Below are 23,749 nucleotides of genomic sequence, written 5' to 3' on the forward strand. Positions count from 1 at the left end.
AAAATAGGTGCATAATTTCGGTTCCTACAATTAATTTAATTAAGTCTCACAGGGGAACCTGCCGTTGAAAGAGAATCCAAAATCGAACGCAAGCTCTAAAAACACTCGCCGGTGCCCTTTCTTAATGACGGGGAAACGTAATTTCGTATATTTAATTTTTCACCTAATTACTTGCAAAATGATCCCATTTGGGTTGGAAACAAGATTTTGGGATGGCATGGCGTGAGTTCGGACGTCTCCTCCCCAGGCTGCGCAAACCCCCGCCCCGCCCCGCCCCGGCCGCGGGAGGGGTGCCGGCCTGCGCCTCAGCCCCGTCTGCGCCCGCCAACGGAAGCGGATCCTGACGATTCGATGAAGACGCGGACTTTTTTTTATTTTTTTTTTGCCGTTTGTTTCGATGGCGGTTATCGGCTCTTTTACCGGCCCCGGGCCCCACTGTGCGGTCGGGACCCCCCCCGCCCCGGGCCGGTTGTACCCACCGGCGGCCCCATCCCTCCCCTTCCCCGCCGTTTTGGGTGGCCGTTTCGGTACGGTGGCCGTTCCGTTCCGGTCGTGGTGGCGCCGCGCGGGCTGCGCCGCTGCACGGTTAATTACGGCGGCGCCGGGGACTCCCGCCGGCGGGGGCAGGGGGGGCGGGGCGCGCGCGCTGGGGATTCCCCCGCCGCCCCGCGGGCGCGGAACGTTCGGGATTGTTCCGTGACGTCACGTCAGGGGGCTCCCCGCCGGCGGGGGGCGGGGCCGGCGGGCGGGAAGCCCCGCCCCCGGGCTCCCGCTCGGGGGCGGCGGGGCGGGCGGGTTGTTGCGCGGCGGCTCTCGCGAGGCTCGTCGCGCGCAGGGCGCACACTGCGGCGGGGAGCGGCGCCATTTTGGGAGCGAGGCGAGCGGGGTGTGTGTGTGCGTGTGTGTGTGGGGTGTGTGTGTGTGTGTGCGCGCGCGCGCGGGGCGGGGGGGGCGGGTGTGCGCGTGCGGCGCTCTCGCGCCTGCTGCTCCCGCGCCTCACGGGGGCCCGGGGTGGGGTGGCCGCCGCCACCGGGCCCGGGACACACACACACACACACACCCCCCCCGTCCCCGATGCGGTGTGTGGCGGCGGCCGGGGGAGGCGCGGAGAGGCCAGGGCGGGTTCTGCCGTACGGGGCGCCGGGCCGCCCCCTTCCGTCCCTCCCTCCCTCCCGGGCCCGCCCTCAGGGAGGGCAGGGGGAGCCGCCCCCGGGCCCCCGTGCGTGGCAAGCAGGGCGAACGCCCAGCGCCGGCCGGCGGAGACCTGGCCGCTGCCCGCCGCGACCCCGCGACAAAAGGCCGGTGGGGGCTGGGGGTCTGCCCGACCGCTGGGCGGCGGGCGGGAGGCCCCGGGGTGGCCGGGCTTTCCCCGTGCCGGCGGGGCTTCCCCCCGGCGGCTCCCACCGCTCCTTCGGGCTCCGGCTGTGGTTCCGCGCCCTGGCCCAGGTCAGCGCCTCCCTCCCGGGTGCTGTCTGCGGCGTCTTTCCCAATAAAATAAGAAATGCCCTCTGCTTTCCTTTCTTTTTTCATTTTTTTTCTCTTTTTGTTTTCTGGGGAATGAGCGGCAGGAGGACGTCTCGCTGGTGGCTGCATTCTCCAGTAGGGCTGCCTGCTGCCCGCCCCGGGGTGTGCTGGGGTCCGGCTGCCTGTGATTGCCTGTGTCGTGTGTTTGCTCCCTCAGGTTCGGGTCTGTGAGTCTGTCTGACGCCCGTCCAGGCTCCAAAAAGGGGAAACCGACTGTTCTGCTGCTTTTTACCGCCGGCGGTTGGGATTACAGAGAGCCCTGGATATTTGCAGCCTTTGGCTTCGGCTGCTAGAGAGGAAAAATCGTGGAAAGCGACCGGTGGCAGCTGCTTCTTGTGAAAGGGGAGAAATACCAGACACTGCTCTGGGATTATCTGGGTGCTTCGTCCTGAAAAGGCTTCTGAAACAGTGGGCATCCGGGAAGCGAGTTGGAAGTTGGCAGTTGTGAGCTTTTTCGTTCTAGCAGTGCCGAGCACCTCACCCTTGGACGTTTTTGTCAGCATGGCATGGATACATGGCTAAATATATCAAGTTCTGAATACTTCATCTGCAAAAATAAAGTGCTTTCTTCCTTCTAAATACTTTTTTCTTCTAGGCAGCGTTCTGTCTGAGTCATAGGCATAACCAGTTTTGTTAACTGGCTCCAGGTTAAATGCAGCCTGACTCACTGTGTAGACATCGCTGAAAAGTTTCATGGCAGATATTTTTCCCTTTGTCTTATTTTTTAGATTTTCTGACATAACCTTCTGTCACTTTGCAGTGAGACCTATTTTGTAAATGAAGAATCTAATAGATGTTTGTTTATCATTTTTTCTTTTATATTTTATTTAATATTTTTGTAGAAAAATGTTGAGGCCAATAAGCAATATGGAGGTATCCAGATAGCTGTTGTTTACAAATGCCTCTGTTACCTGAATCTAGGAAATGTTCCACAGTTCAGATGTGAAATCTGGATTTTCAGCTTCACAGTTGTTGGTGTAAAAAGTGTATTTATTTCACCTGGAGCTGATGTTTCATATAGTGATACGTACATGGAATAGACAAGAGAAGCCATCAGAGAAATAAAGCACTTCTTAAGCCAGAGAGTCGGCAAATTTTCGAGATAGCCTTGTGGAATCTGTAAGCAAGAAAGATGGGTAGCTGATTTTTGTGAGGTCAAATCTATGTCAAACAGCTACGAATGTAGTATCAACAAGAACTCGGGATATTATCTCAAGGAAAACAAACTGGAAAAATATAAATCACGCAGTACTAACACCTTGTGTGGTCCACTTGGATTTGGTAAGTGTTATAGCGGTCATAAATCAATTTACACTTGCATAAACATTTTATCAGTAGAATGGTTAAACCAGTAACATGTACTGCCTAGAGGTTGTTGGGTTTTTTGAGACTGTTGAAATGAGCTTGCAGAATCTAATTTTTCTTTGCTGTTTTTATTAATGGAATAATTCTTTAAGAATTTGAAGAATACATGTACAAGGAGAAACGTGCAGGTAGGAATGTGATTTTTTGAGGAGATAAAACATAGGTACACCTAGACTGAATCTGTAGGTAATTTAGCCTTTATGTTAATATTGTAATTTCAGCAATAAGCTTATTGAACAAGTCGGCTGGATGGCTTGCACATCTCAGTCTTTCCATTTGTATTAGGTGTTTCTGCAACATGAAGGTAGTGATAATTTTTTATTTCCTTCCACTGTTCTTTGTCACTTATAGAAGCCAGATACTTTTTAGCAAAAATCAGTTTGCTGTCTATGCAAACTAGCTTTTTAATGTGTTGATATTTTAAGGTTGGGTTCAGAGTAATTTCCTGTTCTGTGATGGGAATGAATGAATCTGTCTGTTCTGCGAGTACAACATTAAAAAATCCCTCCACCTCTTTGGAAGGATTCAAAACAAAATGTAGTGGTGAACTAACTAGTTTTACATGTTATTTTTATGTGTATTGCTGCTCCCTTCCTCCCACAGTGGTTAAATGTTTCTGAAGATAGATATAGTTTAAATGTTGAAATTAACATGTTTACAATTTTTTTATAGGTTTGCATTCAGCTGAATTGCTACTGCCTCAAAGAAAATTAAGATGGACTGAACAACTTAACTCAAAAGTCAGTGGTAATTTCACTTAAGTTCTCTCCCCCCGACTCCACCTTGATTATTCATAAAGCTTTAAATAATTAAAGCATTATTGGGTAGACTGTAAACTGAGTGTCTGGTAAAGGTGACACATTTGCCTTAACCACCACCTTTTAAAAAAGTTTTCAGAGCTTCTGCAATACTGAAATATTAGTAGCAGTGAGCTAATGAAAAATAATAATGGTTTTCTCTAAGGGCAACACAAAGATGTTTGGGAACATCGCTTGTGTTAAAGTCTTGTAGAAAATGTAAAGTTAAGCATGTGAAACTGTATCTAAAGATTACTACAGTGTTTTTTCCTCTCGTAACGTTATTTTTACCATAAATGAAAGACTTGCATCTAAGTAAGTTTTTTAAACTCTCAGGCTCACTGAAGCAGTTCTGTTCTCCATGTTGTCTTGTCAGTACCTAAAAATTGATCTGGCTTCAGTATTTTGCATTCTTTGGATGGCCTTGCTGTTTCGTTATTTTAGCTTAAACTTAATTTCAGTTTTGTTGTTTTGAAAACATGGAAACTGTGGAATGTGAATAGGAGGCTGTTTCTGTGATCTCTTGTGGTTGTGGCTTGTGGCTGTTCTGTGTCCAGTGTCAGTCTGGCTGGGGGTTGACTGAATGAACTGAACCACATGTGAAGGAACCAAACCAACAGAGAATAATGGTGTTCCTTACTCCTTTAGTTGGATTAATCTGTATTTCATTTGAAAGCATTTGGTAAATGGAAAGAGTTCAGGCGTGAGTGGCCATTTCATTTGATTTTCGTCTATTGTATGGTCATAAACAATAGTAATACAAGTACTTGCTTATTAATTTACAGAAAAAGTGATGTCTCTTTGTTTCAACTTTTAGTGCTGTGAGATACTCCTATCTCTTGAGAAGAGACTCTCACTGAAATCAGGGAGCTGCATCCCCCACTTACTATTTTGGGTGATGTCTTTATTTGTACTCTTTCCCTGCTGGGTGTTTTGAAGAATTTGCTTCTTAGCTTCATTCAAATAACTCTGTCTTTACATCTCTCTGTTTGCTTGTAGGATAATTGTTTTTTTCCTCTTCACCGAATTTGCACTTGGCAGGTGCAGTTGTTCTTATTATGTATATGGGTTCAGGCTGTGCCTCTGTACCCTGAGCAAAATTCATACTTGGGTGAGGCCCATTGAGGAGAAAATGCCTAGCATGCTGGTCCATTTTAATTTCGTCTTTAGGTTTTTATTTGTAGGGTGTTGACAGTCTGTTAAGTCGTTTGCAGACAACTACAAAGATAAGATCCTTGCCCCGAAGAGCTTATACTTTAAGCCTTGATGTAAACATAGCTTTTGTACTGGAATAACTGTCAACAGCTTGGCTCTTTTACTGATGCGTTTATTCTGGTAGAATCCTAAAATGGCTACTTCTGTATTGAAAAATTGTCTTGATTGGTGTAGGCTGCTCTGCTGAGTAAAAACACTGTTGGTGGAAGCTTTTAGGAGTAAGTGGAATTTAAACTTGCAGCAAAGCTTAAGTGGAATTACATCTCTAAACTGATACAGGGAAATTGTGTAGATATTTGGCTTTGTTAGGGCTTCACAAGTTAATGTATTTTACGCTTCTTTCTTTACCTCTGTTCTAATGAGATTCTTCTGTTTAAAATGTGTGGATAAAACAGTGTGACAATGATAGTTCATCAATAACTTGTGGGGAAGTTGCTCTTGTTTATTTTTCAGTACTAGGAGTAAGTTCTGTCCTGTGAGGAGAACTATTTGCAGACCTATTGTAAACAAACCTGCATGAGATTTGGCAGGCTTTTTTTTGTTTGTTTTTGTTTTGTTCTGTTTTTTTTTGTTTGTTACAGTGTGTGTTTGAGCAGTAGTACTACGCAGTAACTGGTGATAATGCCCTGTGTGGTGCTATCAACTCTTCCACAATCTCTTCCTTTACCCAAAACACTCATATTTTGGGTAAACATAGTCAGGGAAACGGTTGAAATAACTTACATTTGTTCTGCTTTATATGCTTAGGATATGTCAAAACTGCTACCTTTTTCAACTGCTTTTTCTTCAGATCCTTATGAAGACTCCAAAATGCAAAAGAATTCCTGATGATTTTGTAACATAGTGGTGGTGTTAGTGCACTAACACTTCAGGTTTAGGACTTTGAACCTTGCAAAGAGCAAGAGATTAGCATTTATCTAGCTTTCTGCTAAATGGGACTGCAAGTGTGTAGGGTTTCAAGCAGAATGAAGCTGGTTGTAGTTTACCTTCAGATATGAAGTTATGCTGTATTATGAAATAGTTTGCTTTTTTTTAATTTACATTCTAGTACAGTGCAAGAAGGAAAAACTCTTTGATTACAGTAGTGATTAAGTTATTCGAAGCACTCTCATTAACTTTGGCTGTTTCTAAAAGATTTCGTAAAATATGTTTTGATTGTTGTGATATTAATATTTGATTCACCAAAGTGATGTAAACCCTGTTGCATGTGAACCATATCTATATGTAGAAAGGGGACCATACGATAAAGAACAGTGGTTGGGATTTTTAGAACACCAGTGTCCCCGCAAGTCGGCCAAAATTCTAGATTCTTATGCAGAACAAAGTGCACTTTAGTTGATTATCATAGTTCCTCACATAAGGAATTTGAACCCTAAGTAGAAATTAAGGTGGATTTTCTTTCTTTTTTTTTATTTGTTTGTTTTTTGCTAAGTCACTGTAAAACTAGGTATTAGGGCTGTGGCTGTACTAGAGAATGTGTTGGCTTTAAATGGTTAAAAAATTGAGTGTTACAATTTGACTTAATGCACTTCTCATACCTAAGCATGTCATAAGACTTTTGGAGGTGTACAGATTTGACAGAGGACCTCGCTCCTTCCTCGGTGTTCTGCAGGAAGCCTTAGTTCTCATACTTCTTTTTAAAAGATGAGGCAAGAAGGTAAATTAAAAAAAAAAAAAAGACATTTTCTTTTATTCTTTCTTATTGTCCACTGATAGAATACTCATCAGAACAGTTCTGTATTGGATGGTAGGGACAGAGAGACTGAAAACAGAGGTTTTTACTTGCATTGCCAGTAGCACAGTTGAAAAGGAAGAGGCTTCAGCTGAATTGTTCAGAACATTTTAATGTCTGTTGAAACAGTGGGAGAAAAGACCTTAAAAGTTCAGCTCCCTTGCCTTTTATGGAGGTGTGAATCTTTGACAATAAATTGTGGAGAACCAAAGAACTTGAGAGAATTACCATAAACAACCTTATTTGTAGATTACATGTCTGTGAACTGTCTTCTATGTTAAAATTTAGGGGGGGGCGAGGGGGGGGCGACATGCACACTTTCCCTTCAGAGTGTTAAGAGGTTGGTTGTAAAGATGTAAGCTTATTCTGTTGTTGTGGCTGTGCATTTACATGGAGAGAAAAGAAAGGAAATAAATAATCTTCAGTTCAGGTAGTTGTCATGCATTTGCAGCAATTTGTGATCAGTAGAAGTGCTTTCATTTTCCCAAACTCTGTAAAGCTTGTGTTAGTCTTGAATATTATTTTCTGTTTTACTAACATGCAAATTTTGTCTAGCAAAATAACTTGAAATTAGCAAAGTAAGATCTCTGATAAGTTGTGTCTTTAAAAAAGGAGTGAAAATTGAGATGTATAGGGTTTAAACAAAAGTATTGTTTAAAGCTTACATTTAACAACTTTCCTTCAAATTGATGTTACTCTTGACTAGAGATAAGAGGGAAGGATCTGTTATCACAAGAAATTTTTTGCTTGAAAGAAAATGTGCTTTGCGGCAGAAGGAAAAATTCTTGATAGAGTGGGTTATTTTAAAAGCCTGCTTAGTTTAAGAAAAATCCAGAACTTTTCTATTTATGAAGAAGAGAGACAGTGTAGTCTGATGGCATATAGTTTCTTGGCCTAATTCAGAGCAAAACTTTGTAGTTTTTCTATGGCTGATGCTAAATAGGTGAAATAAACATTTGAAGCTGGCCCAAGATGGGGAAACTGAAGGGTCAGTTTATTCCGTAGCTTGGTTATTCCAGAGTTGTTCTGTTTTAGTGTTGCTGCTTCAGAAAAAAAATATAATTAATTAATCTTGGCAAATAGCTTTTCTTTGTGTTGTCATGAAATGCAGTACAGTTGGTGTTTGGCATATCTCTAATGGTAAACATTTAGTTTTAATTCCCTCCTAGAAAATGCTGTGCCTTCTTTCCCTTCTTGTTAGTCACTCTTTTCTAGGATGACATACAGACTTGCTTATTGGACCCCTCTGAAATTCATATATACGCTTCATTTGTCTTCCTGACTTAATAAGAACTTGATATACTTGCTCATTAGCATGGAAGCAAAGCAGCAGGAGTAGCAACAAACTTGAGACACTGAATAACATATTACCTTTTCTTTTTTTCTACTGTCATAACAACACTAGAGCATGTCTTAATTCTGAGGGCTTACAATCTTCTTTTACCCCATTTATAAATATTATACTAAAAATGATGGTGACAAGGTGGGAGTGGGTTGTCAAACAAGTGTGTAGTTGTGGGGTGGAGTTAAGGTTCCCACCTGTAGCTTGTGGTGTGCTGTACTTACGGTAATAATAATCTGTGAGGCATTAGGTAAAAGATCACAGGTACGAGACGCTTTAAGTATGCATACATGTTAATTTTAGACTCTCCTAAAAGCTATGAATGTGCGTATAACCATGTGCTTTTAACATTTATACTGTTCATGTGTTTCTCTATGCAAATCAATATACTGAATTTCTAAACTGGTCTTCAGGAGGGACTGTCAGGAAATTTGAATTTGTATCTCCCTTCTAACTTTGGGAATTCATGGCTTGAAGCTTCCTTATTTTTTTTTTTTGTGTTAATAATTTTGCTACTGCATTTACAATCTTCAAGTATTCCTAGTTATTGGAGTTTATATTGCCTTTTAATTTAATTGTCTCGTGACAATCTTTGAAGTACCCAGTGTCGCAGAAACTGCTTACTGTTAAATAATATGGCTATCCACAGAGCATGAGAAGTATAGAAGCTGAAAATGCAGAACTGTTTTTCCTTGTCTCTAGACTCTGGTGAGATGGGTTCAACTGTCAATATTTTTTTTCCTAATTTTTAGCATTATTTTAAAATTGTTTTTTGCTCTAAAATTTTAATCATCTACATTTAAATTGCATGTATTTATTAATATGGTAAATCCATAAGATGGCGAAAAGCATACACTTCTAGTAAATTACATTTTTTAGATGGTAGATGTTGTGGCTATTTACTATTATACTGATCAGCCTTTTCCTTACCATAGTGATGTCACCATTTTTATCTGTTTCTTCATGCTAAGACACTATGAAAAAGCAAAGCAGTTTTTATTTATTCTGGTAGTTCTGACAAATAGTGTTACCGAATATATCTTGCCAACAGTAATGAAACCTGTCTTAAATATTGAATATTTCTCTGGGCTAGAGAAATATTTTTATTTTATACACTTGAAGAGACCTCCCTGAAGTCGGATCTTTTCAATACCAGTGAGTCTTTACTCTGCCAGCTAAATACTGGTTAGACAAGTTGAACAACATGCCCTTAAAATTGGGTGCGGACAGTCTTTGGTCTCATGTCGTTGTCATCTGCTGTGCTTTTTTCTCCACCCTCAGTGGGGAAAGCATCAGGTTAGGGAACACTTAAATGAGATATATGTAAATCCATGGGGCTTGACAGGATGCTCCCATGAGTGCAGAGGGAGCCAGATGATGTCATTGCAAGGCCATTCCTAATTATCTTTGAGAGGTCTCATGGTCATTGACAGAGGCTCTTGAGTACCAGAAGAGTGCAAATGTCAATCCTGTCATCAAGAAGGGTAAGAAGGAAGATCCACGAAACTACAGGCCAGTCAGACTCACTTCAGTGCCTGGGAAGGTGGTACAGCAACTAATCCTGGAAATCATTTCCAAACACATGGAGGACGGAAAGGTGAGTGGGAGCAGTCAGAACGGCTTTATGAAGGGGAAGTCATGTTTAGCCAAGCTAATAGCCCCGCAGTAGCTTGGTAGATCAATGGAGAGCAATGGATGGTGTTTATCATGAGTTCAGTAAAGCTTTTGACATTGTCTTCCATGGCATGCTCATAGAGAAGCTGACGAAGTATGAGTAGAGAAGTGAAGGATAAGGTGTATCAAAAACTGGCTGAATGGCCAGGCCCAGCTCGTCAGATCAGCGGCACAAAGGCCATTTGGAGAAAGCTGTTATTATTGTTCCCCAGGGTTCAGTACTGGAGCCTGTACTATTTAACCTCTTCGTCAAAGTCCTAGACAATGGGACAGAGTTTACCCTCAGCAAGTTTGCAGATGATACAAAATGGGGAGGAGTGGCTGATACACTGTGTGTTTGTGCTGCCATTCAGAGGAATCTGGACAGGACAGTGAACTGGACAGAGGATTCTCATGAAGTTCAGCAAAGGGAAAATGCTAAATCCTGCCTCTGGGGAGTAGTAGCTGCATATGCCAGTACATGCTGGGGGCTGACTATCTGGTAAGCAGCTCTTCAGAGTGGGACCTGGGGGTCCTGTTGGACAACAAGCCAACCATGAGCCAGCAATGCATCTTCAAAACAAATAAGGCCAACATTTCGCTGGGCTACCTTAGGAAGAGTGTTGCCAGCAGTTTGATGGGGAGTTCATCCGTCTCCTCTGCTCAGCCCTGGTGAGGCCACGTGTGGAGTGGTGTGTCCCGTTATAGGCTCCCTGGTACAAGACAGATAGGGAACTAATCTCTTTATCTCTCTCCTTCCTCTCCTGGAGTGAGAGGTGAGGGAGAGCATCTGTCATCTGTCATTGCCCAATCCGGCCCAAACTGTGACACAGACTTCATGGAGTGAGTTCAGCAAAGAACCACAAAGATGACTAAGGGACTGGAGAATCTTTCCTGCCGGGAAAGGCTGATACTCATTTTTTTGTCTTCTGAGGAAGTACAGGTTGGTCCTCAGTCTTTCAGAACACTCTCTGGATGTTACAGTTTATTTTTTTGGAAGATACTTTCTAGATTTAAAATTAGTAAGCCATCAAACTCATTTTTCTCATGTAAAATTCTGTGAAGGTGAAAATGATGAGGGAGGCTTTATCTTTATTAATGCTGTTGATGGGCCAACAGGCTGTTGGGAGAAGAGTGGACAGTATGCCCTCAGGAGGATGTTACAAGGTAGCAATGCCTCATTACAAAGTGATGCTTAAAGTTCATAACCCTGTCTGTGATAAATTGAAGAGTAGTGCTGAGACATTCCTCCTGTCATTTGCAATGGGTGTTAACCTGGGAAAATAAAAGGTAGGATTACATGTTTTTACACTTGATTCCTATGAGTTGCAAAATTGTTATTGTGTTTCTAGTTAAATATATTAAAAATGCCATACTAAATGCATTTCCTCTAGTTAGAGCTACTTAAACCAAATAATGAAAATAGTCTCAAAAAAATCACAGCAGTTAAATGTGAACGCATGTTATCCTATATGCCATAGTCCTTTCAGGATTCTGTACTTTAATAGTCAGGCTCATTTTTTCTTATTTGACCTGTTTACAGAAAACAGAACATGGAACTAAAATTCAGAATGCTTTGATTACATCTGCTTGCTCTGCTGTCTGGCCTTGCAGTATCCCAGATCATTTCCCGCCCTCCTCCCCCTTCACCTCCGTCTGTGGGCTCTCATGTCCACTTACACAGCCAGTGCAGAGATCCCCTGAGGTGAATTCTCATGGGAGTCACTTTTCCAACTCCTGAAGAGTATTACGCACTTACAGAGGTGGTGTATGGCTGTTTTTAGTGTTGTGTGAGTAGACAGAGAGAGAGGGTTTTGAATGCTGGAAAGATTTGGTGAATGGTAGTGAAGCTGGAAGAAATTCTGGATAAAGGATCATCTTTATAAGGCAACAGGAGCGATCACTTAAATTATTTTTTGTGTAAGCAGTTTATTCCAGACCTCAGTAACTTTTGCTTTTTTTGATGGTATGTTTAAGGCCAAGTTGAAGACATTTCTAAAGGAAATTACTGTTGCTCCACTGTGTTAGCAGGAGCACCATAGGAGACGTTATATGAAGGATGGTAGGTTAGATCATAAATGTTGCAATGTTTGAGCTAGAGACTGTTTTTTTTAGTTGTTACTATTTTAAAGCTTTGTTAGGTCTAATTGTTTCCAACATTTTATAGATGCCTGACATGAAAAAAAAAAAAAAGTCTAGGTCTATCGGTCTATCTTCTTCCCTTGCCCTTTTGCTCCATAACTTTTGGCTGCACAGCTGCTTCCTGGTTTAGCACTGCAGCTAAGTGAGTTAATAAATGCACCCAAATCTGTCTGTAGTGACTCTATAGTTCCCCTGTCTGTAATGAGTCTGATATGTGCCTGCACTGTATTCACATTTTTGATGTGCTACGCAGAGGTACAAGATGGACTAACAGACGCTTGCTAGGATTTGGCACTGTGCCTAGCCTGTGATGCTCTTGGGCTTCACTAGTGGTTAGAAACTACTGCCACGTGCTGCCAGTCTGGAGAAATCTATTTGGGGAAATCATTCAGGAGTGAGGGAGGGTAAAATCTGTAACTGACATAGTTGTGATGGCAGGAGTCCCTAATTTTGGACAAATAGTATGAGAATGAGCAAGCATCCCTCCTTTTTTTTACATTTTTTTTCCTCCTTCTTTCCCCTCTCCCTCCTGGTGAACATGGGAGGAGGGAAAAGAAATTAAAAAAAAAACATTTTTACTGCGAGAAATTACATAAATTTCATTAAAATATGAGAAATCATGTTTGCTTAACCAAGGATATATTCCATAACACTGTTTTGGATAGTTTGTTCAACTTGATCTATGTATTTCATGCCCCTGCTTTATGTGCTAACTGCATGGAGGTTTTTAGCTTACAAACAAGCTTTGCAAACAAAACTTAAACGTTAATTATTTTGCCTGTTCCATATTTTGTCCCAATAATAGTGAATTTAAGGTTGCAGATAATGTGAAAATTGTATTATAAGATGAAGCTTGAAGAAACTTTCCTGCGGTAATCTGGAAGTATATTAATCCGAAAGTTCATGAATACAAGGTGTTTTCTGTTTTTGTACTGTATTAAATCCTGTCTGTGTTATCACAGGAAAAAAAAAATTGATTTATACTTTGGTTGTAGTGGGTGCTCTTCATGCTTAAAAAGCTTTGTTTATTAAACCCTATATTGATTTCAAGTAGCAGGGGAGAGAGGGGAAAAAACTTGTTAAGGATGTGGAAACAGTATTCTCATATGGTTACCACCTAAGATGGGAAAAAGTGGGTTGGTTATTACAGTGTCATCTTTGTGTACATGCATTATGCATGTAACTAATTCTCGCATGAAACTCTCCAGTTACAATTACTAGTTTCTGATTTAGGAATATAATAGGAATTGACAGCTTCAAATATTTGTCCTAAATTGTAAAGTTGTTTCAGAATCTTGTTCTTCTGATGTTCAGGACTGTGTCCAGCCTAAATCTACTGTGGTTGATATCTTGTGATTCTTAACCATATTTTGGATTAAGATCTTCCACCAAGATTTTTCTTGGTGGAATTTACCCCTTCAGATATTTATAACCACTGCTTAAATACATCTTAGGTCCTCATTTTGTGAGATGAAGCAAGCCAAGTAGTTTTCTTATACTTTTCTTGTCCCTGATCACTGAAATAGTTCGTTATTGCACCAAATAAAATTTTAAATTTTTGTGCTGTTATTCTAAATGTGATTTTACTTGTTTTTTTCTGTGATGATTTAAAAAAGAAAAATGTCGTAGTGCAGGGAAAATTGACTATACTGTTTAATATTTGATTTCTTCATTTAATTTGGTAAGCGTAAGCTAAACTAATGATAGTCTTTTAGTTCTATTTTTTTTTGTTGTTTTTTTGCAGAGTTTCTGGAGTTGACTCTAGGTGTTTTTTCTTAGCCTTTTCACATAAGTCTTGACTTCAGTGGCTTTCTGCTTCCCTTTTCTCAGCATATTACTTCTTTTTTTAAACCAGAGGCAATATATTAGATTTTCCCAAACATTCTTCAAATGGCACAAACAGTTTGTATAAAAAGTAATGTTTCCAGCCGCTTTAAAACTGATCAAAAATAGTTTCTGTCACAAAAGGACCTTACCAACTCAACCATAAAAAAAAACCCCAAACAAAACACTAGCCCAACGGTTTTTGGATGTTGGTTAAGCATACTGGGTTCACTGTCCTTATTTCAGCTGCTAATGTGGCTCAAAGTGGATAACTGAGTTATATTTATGACAAATCTATTTGCTGTACATCATTTGGAACCAGCTGTTCTTTGTTACTTGGCATTCACTGCCTTATTATTGAAGATCATATTTCACAAAACTATATAATTAAATTTTCATAGAATTGACTATTGGAACAATTTTCATGTGTTACCTGAAACAAAAAACCCCAACTTTACAAACTTCTTTCAGATCCCCCGCAAGAATTGAAATTTAAGAACAGGGTGCTTTTCTTTGGTGTAAACTATTCTACTATCCACAACACAGGAAAATGTAAATTTTATCTAAATTTATGGTCTGTGGAAGGCTTCCTTTTCTAAAGTCACTGTGCAGTACTCGAATCAGACACCAGAGGCTATTGTTGAGAAGAGACTGGATATTTTGACTAGGCTGGTTAAAGAAATTTAAATGCATTTGAGTGTTACTAGTGTGAGGGTAGCAGTATTTCAGAATCTTTTTCTTACCTTTCTAGAATCATGCAGCTCTGCTTCAGTAATAAACAACCTGATCCAAGTTAGCTTTTTTGACACTTCGGTTAAAGAATGGGAGATATATTTTGAGTTTGCACTGCTAGGGAATGGTAGCTTAAACATTCAGTGCTAAATTTTGGGCCTACTCTTTTGTTACCAAGAGAGTTTCTGAAAGCAGTAGAATCACGTTCAGATCTGTGGTGTTTACCTCAATAAGCTTATTTCCGATAGCTGTATTAATGCTGGGAGTACAACAGCTGTTTTTTCAGTGTTAATGAACAGCAGTTGATCTGTTGTGTGGTGTGTACATAAGAGAAGGCTTGCTGGCAGACAAATGGGTTCTTCGTGTCTGTCACTAGAATTAAAGCAGTTTATTGTAAATGCTCATATGGGTGCATACTGCTGACTTTCATTTTATTCAAATACTTTACATTTTGGGTTTTTTTATTATGTATGTATGTATTTATTTTAAAAATAGTCCTATGTTTCTCAAAGGCAGAAGTGCTATTCTAAAGTAAACTGCTGATCAGTGTTACCTATTTGCCTCAGTGGCTCCCCAGTCTTTGTAACAGTGGCTCTTGTTTGGTGTCAAGCTGTAAGGATGTATCAAGTAAATTTCTAAAGAAGTCTCCTCAGTATTTTTATTAATAATGTCAATCATGACATTAGAACGTAGGCTTATTAAATTTGTAGATAGTACGAATGTGAATGGAGGTTATAAGTGCTTTGGGGGACACAAAATGCAGAAATGTCTCAGACTGCTGGGGCTAGCTTAGGTAATGGACGTAAATAGCAGGAAAAAAGACTTAGGTCAGAGCTGGTAGAAGGAGCCTTTCTAGTGATGGGACATGTTGCAGAATAATGTGGTAGTCTCAGTTGTTGGTCTAACTCAAGCTGGAAAGGAAGCAAGGAACAAACTGGTATTTGGCAACCAAGCTGATCAAGGATGGTTTAAGTATAGTAAATCCTGCCTGTGGCAGCAGAGTGGTCTTCCTGACATCCTCTTCTCACTTCTTGTGATCTGTTTTCAATTTGCCAAAAATACCTTCCTGAGAATAATGAGTAAGCTAAAGCAGTTGAATATTTGCCAGATCATCAAAACAGAGCTCATGCTTGTAATGAAAATGTTTTTATATTAAAATACATTCTAGGACAAACTTGTTGGCAATATTGGAAAGTTAGTATCTGTAAGAGTATTTATGGAGCCTTGTAAAACATGGCATTGGCAACTTGAAGCTGGGTAGTCTATGTACTCTAAAAGTTTTATAAAAAGGTGTTAATATTTGTCTTTTCCTGATCTGCTGTTTGTTTTAACTATGGCTATGGTGTTTGTGCTATTAGAAGTTACTAAGGTTTAATAATGAAAATACTAGATTTTCCCATGACTAATTGTCAGACCATTAATATGTACAATCAGATAAGGGAAAGTGTTTTCTTGACTTTGATGGTGTGGGGGTTAGTGTCCTCAATAGCTGCTCATCTTGGTAGTCTTTAACTGTAAACCTGTGAAATTGGTCAGGTAGTGTTCTAAAAATACATCTGTGCTTTTGTTACTGCTGTTCTTTTATCAAAACTAGTGGAAGAATTAGGCCTAAAAGAGTTTTTCTTTTATGGACTTACTGAAATTTGCAGATAGTCTCCTGCTGACTTTGCACTGTTAAGTATTGTGTAGTTTTGGCCTAGGCCTCTGTCTTTACCACTTTGACTCATCTGACAGAGCAGCACTATCAAAAACCTTCTTAGAGCTTTTAGTTGAAGAACTGAGAACATAAGGAAGACTTGAATCTGTTTCTAGAATAATTTTTGTGGGAAGAAATACATACCCGGTATCAGTGAGCTGTGGACAAAGCTCTGTTAAAAACACCTTTCCAGTCCTTGGTGCTTTGTGATCACCAAATCTCGCCAGAGCCCTTGATTTATGTGCAAAAGATACATTAGTGAGTTAAAAATAAACTCTTTTCATGGCAGTTGGATAAATAGTAGTATTAGGAAGCTTAACTAGTTTTCTAAAAACAGTAAGTTGAATTTATGAAGAAATCACATTGTTAGTGCCTTTGTTGTCTTGTACCTAATAGGTGATTCACCAATGACTTTGCAATACTTCTTGGATCCTTTGTTATGTTCTTATTTTGTATAAACCTGTCACCCAGTTTTTGAGACTGTAAGTGCCTTGGTCTGAAGACTTTGTTGTTGTGCTGATATTCCAGTGTTGATACCTGTCCTGATCCTTTCTAAAGATTTCATGATTCTCCTGTTGGAGATGAAAACTGTATCTGAAGGAAGGAGAAAAAAGAATTTTCTTGCTGCAGTCTGCTCACATTTAGTTTGCTGTTTCTTAGTTTAGCATCTCTTATATTGGTTCATCTGTAAACATATATCCTTTTCTGTTTCTATACCATTGCTGAACGTGATTAATCAGTAAAAGTGAACTTGGTTCCTGTTAGAAAGAGAAGCCATTTTTGTGATTATTCTGTGACTCTAGAACTTCCTTCACTTGTTTTTTACTGGTCTGACACAACTGGATTAATTAGAAAATGTCACTGCAATTTTTGTTGAGATTAATTTAGGAGAGTGTGGATGACTTCAACAGAGTAATTTATAATAAGTTATTTGGGTGAGATGTACCTTTAAACTTATTTCTGTTCAATGATAGTAGATACCTTACAGTTTAACTCTGATTTTGGAGATACCTAAAACCGTAAATATGAGCTCATGACATCAAAAAGAATTTGCAGCTCAACTAAATGCAGTTTCTTACAAATCCTTTTAGAAGCTGGAAAATTCTTGTATGTCACTGTAAATCTGAAATAGCCTGGTTCAGGCCAGAATACAACAATAATTATCAGTTATCAGGTTCAGATTCCACAGCTCTTACTAATACTTACTGACATTACAGCAGTTTTAGATTAAGGTGAACTATGTGTTTGCTCGCTGACTAACAGATCTGCATGCACTCTGTGTGCAGAGGTGTGGAATACATGTTTATTTGGGTCTCCATATGAAATGCATGTGCGTGTTTATTATGTTTTCACTAGCTGAATTTCTAATGGTGCGTATATCATACTTAAAATATTTTTTTAATCATTGACGATGATTATGACAATGTCTAGCTGCACAGCATGATGCAGATACCCTGGTACAGGTAGTGTTTCATGCACTTCTTTCATTTCTGTGCTCTAGTTCAGCTTCAGGTATACAGTTCACATTATCTTTCATTCTCTTTCTTATTGAGTGATGTTTTTCTACCTGTGGGGAGAGCGTGGGGTAGAAAAAGTATTCTTGGGTTTTAATCTTAATCTGGATTTTGACACTGTTTCTGGACACGTAGACTCTGTTTCCCTTGAATCTAGAGATAATATGGGGTTTGTGGTGTCCCTGGGCATCTAATTCTTTCATGAGGAACTTTAGTATGGCCTCTGAGACTAACTGTTAGTTGCTAATTAAAAAAGTCAGCTTCTAGGAAGCTAATGAAATAGCTCCCAAACCCCATTCTAAATAGTACCAGAAAGTATTTAAAAAAGCTAATTTTGGAACATCTTTCTGGATTAGACTTTACACAAGATGCTTCGTCCCACGTATAAGAGGAAATAAAGGAAGGAATGTTACAGTTGTATTTTCATGATACCTGCAATATCACAAATGTGATGCTATAAATGAGATGAGGGTAGTTAGATTCTAAACCAGATCTGTGTGAGAGAATAATACTGGAAAACAGAAGGGAAATAATGACCAAAACACCACAAGTATAATCTCTCGTAACATAAGCATCTGAAAAGTACTAATTTCTTGTATTTCCAACTACAGGGACTTGCCATGAGGTGCTGAAGCCTTGTTTCATTGATTCGGAGAGACTGGACCTAAATGGCGCAGCATGACTTTGCTCCAGCCTGGCTTAATTTTCCTACTCCACCGTCATCAACAAAGGTATGTTCTTTCTTGTTCTTTTGAACAGGCACTCTCATTATTAGAGAAGTCTAAATATCGTAATATCAGTCATAGTAAAAATGCAAATCCATTTATGAATAGGGTGATAAAAGATCATATCTAGCAAGTCTTATTGTCGTGATCTAAGTAGTTGTACTGTGGTTGTCAAACTCATACCTCCAGTAGAGTTTTTTGCTTGAGCAGCTGAGTTCATGGAAGGAAGCATGTGCCTGACCACATTATCAGGGCTGTTGTTGGGTTCATCAGGAGTTTAAAATGAGTTACTATATTTTGTGCTAGAAGTACCAAGCCAGAGGCATATACTTCATATTCTTGCTTCTGGTTTTTGCTCAGTGTCCTATAAATTTTACAGAAGTTTTATTGTTCTCCAAGTGATGTAAAAAAATGCTTTTGAAATAGACCTTCTGAAATGGCTCTTCAGTAGCTGGTGGGATGCTTGTTGCTGCTGGTGGAGTGTGGTGCTTTCAAATAGCTGTGCATCTTCACCCTGGTTGTTTCATCTAGACTACTGTTGCTTTATGCAATAGGACAGTTAGCTTGGAAACAGGAAATAGCAATCTCTGAATCGTTAAGATTTGTGAATATTCTAGGAAGTCATGAGTGTGTCTATCTCATAAATGTTTCTTTTTTTCTGGCCTGTTCTCCTAGTCTTTTTTAATTTGTGCAAATGCAGAAGCAGAGGCAGCACTGGATATTCAAACTCCTGTCACCTATTTCCCTATTTGTAGACCTGTGTTCTTCATTATAATCTTTTGAATGCAATATCCATATCTGCAGCTATGAGAATGGCATTGCCTTACTTTAATGTATTTATGTAAGTTTCTTGCTGTCTTTCATCTCCATGTTTAGTCTTTATAAACTTAACGGAAATAGGCTTGCGCTATTGTTAAATGCACAGTTAACCATCAGTATTAGTTGTGTTCCCATTGCTTTGTTTGTATATGTCTACACACACATGCATGCATTTTTTAGTCAGGTCGTTAAATGTCCGTATTCATATTGCTCTGTTTATTATCTCTCTTCTCCACCAACCTAGCAAGTCTATTAGCAATTCTCAGTTGCTGTTCTGGGAACATCAGGCCTATCTGTTCCAGGATCGTTCCTGCAATCTATTAATTTTCATTCTGCCTGATTTCTGATATATTCAACTCTTTTGATCTGCTTTTTCTAATTCAATACATTTTTCAATTGAAAAAGTAATCAGAGCTTAGTTTAGTATGGTGTCACAAATTATAAAACAATCTTCAGCACATATTTCAAGAATCTGCTGGAAGAACTTTACCTGCATGCTCAGAGTGTCAATATAGCAGGATAAAAATAAGTTCCAGAACTACTGTAGTACCGCTCAAAGATATCTGAGGTATCGATTGTAGTAGTCACCTCATTCCTGAGTTGTGAGAGACTTCACTGCAAGCATATATTGTGGATCACAGAATCACAGAAGGATAGGGGTTGGAAGGGACTTCTGGAGATCATCTAGTCCAACCCCCCATGGAAGAGGATCCTGTCTTCTTCCATGATTCTTTGTCTTAAGGAGTTTAGATAGACTTTTTTTCATCTCTTCCAAAAACTCAGTAGGTGTATGCTTTCTGCATGATAGCCTTTGTGCTTCATTGTTTGAAATGCAGTTTATTTCTTTGTGTTATCTCCTCCGTTAATGATCAGCATTCTGTGATATACAAGACAGGTCTCAAATATTGTGGCCCCCTCTCCCCTCTATTTCCTAGAACAGATTTTTATTTCTGCTTCCCATATATCAACAAAGCAGCTGAAAAGAAGAGCAGGTAAGAGAGGTGGAGATGAAGAGGAAGGTTGGGATGAGGAAGGCAGGGTGTTTCCTGTTTCATGCAGAGTGGAGCTGGGTTGAGGCTATGGTATCAACAGCATTTAGACTTGAAAAGGAGAAACTTAACTCCACCTGGTCAATCTTTATTTCCCTGAAGAGGCACTTTTAGGAATTGCATCTTTAGGAGCTTGGTTTCCTTCCTCAATCGTGGGTAGCTGAGGCTTTCCCTTACGTAGGTAAAGGAGAAAAACCTGATGCCAGGAAGCTGGAATTGTGAACGATCTTTCTTAATGTGACTGATACAGATTACAGCTTGACTGAAATCAGTCAAACCTGTTGCTGATGATTTCCTCTTGAGGATAAGATTTTATATCATCTCCCTATCATTTATATAGCAAAGTTCACTTAAATAGCTGGGTATCCATTTTTTGGTAGCTTTTGTTCAGGTCTGGAATTACTATATTTGCATCACTGCAGTATTGCAGTTGGGCAGATGGAAATGGGCAAGTGTCGTGAATAATGAAACCATCTTCAGGTATGTGTTGAGAGATATTAGTTGTTTAACTTAAATAAGTAAGTTTTAATTTGAATAAATTGCTTAGGGTTATAATACAGTGTGATTTATGCTGTTTGCGTAGCTTTACTTAGTGTGAATAGCTAGACTTGCTGAAGACTTAGGCTGCAATAGAGTTAATTTTCTTACTAATTTTCCTGTCACCTGATACAGTGCTGTGTTTAGTCTTCTAGTATGACAAAAAAATTGATGACACTTCGATGACTTTGGAGGTTGGACTAGATGATCTCCGAAGGTCCCTTCCAACCCCTACAATTCTGTGATGTTTTGGTAGCATTTTTCCATAAGTTTGGTTTCCTATGTTCTGCCAGCAAGCACTGGTGCACAAGAAGCGTAAACCAGAAGATAAGGATGTTCCAACCATCAGCAGAGACTGCAAATTGACAAGATAACAGCAGTCAACAGCCTTCCTGCCTGGAGACAGAGGAAGAATACAATAAGGTGTTAGAAGACCTCAGTCCAGAAATCACTATTGGACTAAAAGACACATAAACAGCACATGAAGAGACGGTGTTAAGCAATAAGATGTCGTCTTATACTTCAAAAATCTGTGTTACTTTCTTTCTTGGCTTGCTGAACCTAGTCAGATAATTTCTCAACTTCCAGAAATTGCCAATAGATGTCCTGTTGATTGCGAAGTTTACTGTCATCTCTGCCATAAGAGGCTTGATAGGCTGATACCTCCATCATGTGGGTAAAATGCAAACTGCATGATCTTTCCACGCAATTTAGAGACTAGATTCATTTAATCATGTACAACTCAAACACTACATACTGCATACTTTGTGAAAATGTGATTGTTCTTCAGAGTTCATAGAAAATGAAAGTCAAACTGTAAAGGCAATATTAGAAGGTTGTTGCATGTAAAAGGAACACCTGAACCTATCTTCTAAAATTTCATCTATGATCAACATATCTGGAGCTTTCCGAAATTTTTGGCAGCTTATTAAAAATTTGTTTATAAGGATTTATATTTTACTTAAATGTTGAGATTCATTATGATAGTTTTTGAACTACTAGATCTTCTGATGGTTTCTTGTGGGTTTCTCCTTTTTTTTCCTCTCTCCAAATTTCTCAAGGAAGTAATTCACTTCCTGGGTCTCAATCCCAGAAGGCAGTCACTTTTCATTTGACTTCTGTATGGTTTGGAATCACACGCTTTGTATTTTAAACACATCTGTTGCTTACCTGAGTTTGGATTTTAAGCTGTGAATTTTGAATTTTTGGCAACAACCAAAACAGAGTGCTATCAACATTTTTCTCATACTAAAAGACTAAATGCAGCACTGTACCAGCTATTAGGAAAATTGCTAGGAAAATTACTAAGGAAATTAACTGTATTGCAGCCTAAGGCTTCAGCAAATCTAGCTACTCATGCTAAATAAGTAAAGCTAGGCAAACAGCATACATCACACCATGTTATAACCCAAAGTAATGTATTCTACTTAAAACTTAACTTATTTAAGCTAAACAATTAATGTCTCTCAACAATGGTGATTTCCTTTTTTTTTTTGTTTTTTTCCTACTTGCTTTGATCAGTAGACTATTTTAAATCATATAGCTTGATTAGACATTAGTGGATAATAACGGTTGAAACAAACTTGGGGCTTTCATTTTCAAACACGCACAATTACTGCTCTACTTTTTTTTTCCTGAATGTTACTGAGTCTGGAGAGGGACTGAGCTTCAGGCAGTGAAGCTGATACTTTGGGTGCAATGAAGTTGGTACTACTCCCTGCAATCGTTAAGCCTAGTTTGCAGACACAGTACACTTCCATATGGCTATGCATTTATGCATTTGTAGCTCTTAGGGCCCTGGGACGTGTTGGATCTCTTGTACGCATGCAAAGCAATGGGCATCGATGCGCACAGCGAGTCTGCTGGGAGGGAAGGGGGCACTGCTTCATCATCATCAAAGGCTGGCAGGGAGGTGCTGGGTAACGCAGCCCTCTGTCGTCACTCACTGGGAAATGTGTGCTGTGAATAAGAGTAAGGCTAAGCACTACTTGTGCAGAACGAAAATTTACTCTTGAATTTTTAAGATGTAACAGTGAACAAAATGTTCCAGTGTTAAAATAGTAAAGCCAGATAGAAGTAATAGGGTAGGCAATTGACTGTAAGACACAGTCTTTTTTGGTTTAATCCCTTTAGGTATGAGTTCCACTCAGGATGTATTTTTGAGTGTTCTTCTCAATATAAGGTCTTAGTTTATAAAGTACTTCCTACTGATATATTAAAGATTCCTGTTTTTAAAATTTCTACAATGCTTGCTTATGAGCTGATAGTTTGAAATATACTTTGAATTTGTACACTTTTGACTCTAGGTTTTATTTGTATTTCATAACTGGTTGCATTTGCCTTACTAAGTTATAATGATGAGACTAATAAATAGGGCCTCTTTTGGGTACAGCTGCCTCTGGTGGAAGCAACTCCTTGCTTTCTATGGAATGCATGTGTGTAGTCTCTGACCACCTAAATTAAGATCCCAGACTACTACTTTTCTGCTTTCCAAACTGTGTTCTTCTGTCCTTTCTCACCTTTTTTTTGTAATTTTTCCTCTGGTGCAACACCTGTCACTTATGCTCTATTCTGCTGCCAAAACAAATTAGACACTTGGGTTTTTTACCTTGTGTCACAAGCACGGTCCTCACTGCTGTTGCACTGTGATGGAGCAGAAGATCCAGATTCCACTTTGCTAGCATGGGAGATGGCGACACAGCTCTGAACGTAGGCATACTTGAGGACTACTGCATTGTCTTTCATTCAAAGTCCGTTTAAATATGACTTGTATATACCATGAGTAATGTGCATGTTACAGTTCTGATAATTCAGTTTTGTTGTTAATCAGATATCTGAGGCCTACTGCTGTGCTCCTTTACAGTCATCACTGAATTTTGAGAAACATTCTGAAAATTTTTCGTGGACAGAGAATCGTTATGAATCAAATCGCAGAAGACATAATTCTTCAGATGGGTTTGATCCTAACATTGGACGGCCTAATGGAGGTATAATTTAGCTTTCATGGAACATTCTGAATATGGTTACATCATTGCTTTGTTCACTCTAGCTGGGAAAAAAGTCTGATGATAGTAGCTCTCCTA

General features: G+C 39.6%; 1 protein-coding gene across 17 annotated transcripts in view; it reads left to right on the plus strand.

Moving 5' to 3' along the window:
* The first annotated feature begins 761 nt into the window (after positions 1–761).
* Positions 762–23,749, plus strand: part of GPBP1 (GC-rich promoter binding protein 1) — a 36,540-nt gene continuing 13,552 nt past the window's right edge. For 6 of the 17 annotated variants that reach the window (XR_012584827.1, XR_012584826.1, XM_074568814.1 and 3 more), the window contains exons 1-5: positions 762–886; positions 1,682–2,805; positions 3,562–3,629; positions 18,148–18,267; positions 23,497–23,653. Coding sequence is in view for 14 of the 17 variants with exons in the window: in XM_074568814.1 (XP_074424915.1) it covers positions 18,205–18,267; positions 23,497–23,653 (220 nt within the window). In the remaining 3 variants the exon portion in view is untranslated. Of the gene's footprint in view, positions 889–1,053; positions 2,806–3,561; positions 3,637–18,147; positions 18,268–23,496; positions 23,654–23,749 lie in introns of those variants that run through there. The other 11 variants (XR_012584828.1, XM_074568809.1, XM_074568816.1 and 8 more) reach the window with 8 other exon arrangements.

The sequence above is a fragment of the Larus michahellis genome, chromosome Z (genome assembly GCF_964199755.1).
Source record: "Larus michahellis chromosome Z, bLarMic1.1, whole genome shotgun sequence".
NCBI classification, from domain to species: Eukaryota; Metazoa; Chordata; class Aves; order Charadriiformes; family Laridae; genus Larus; species Larus michahellis.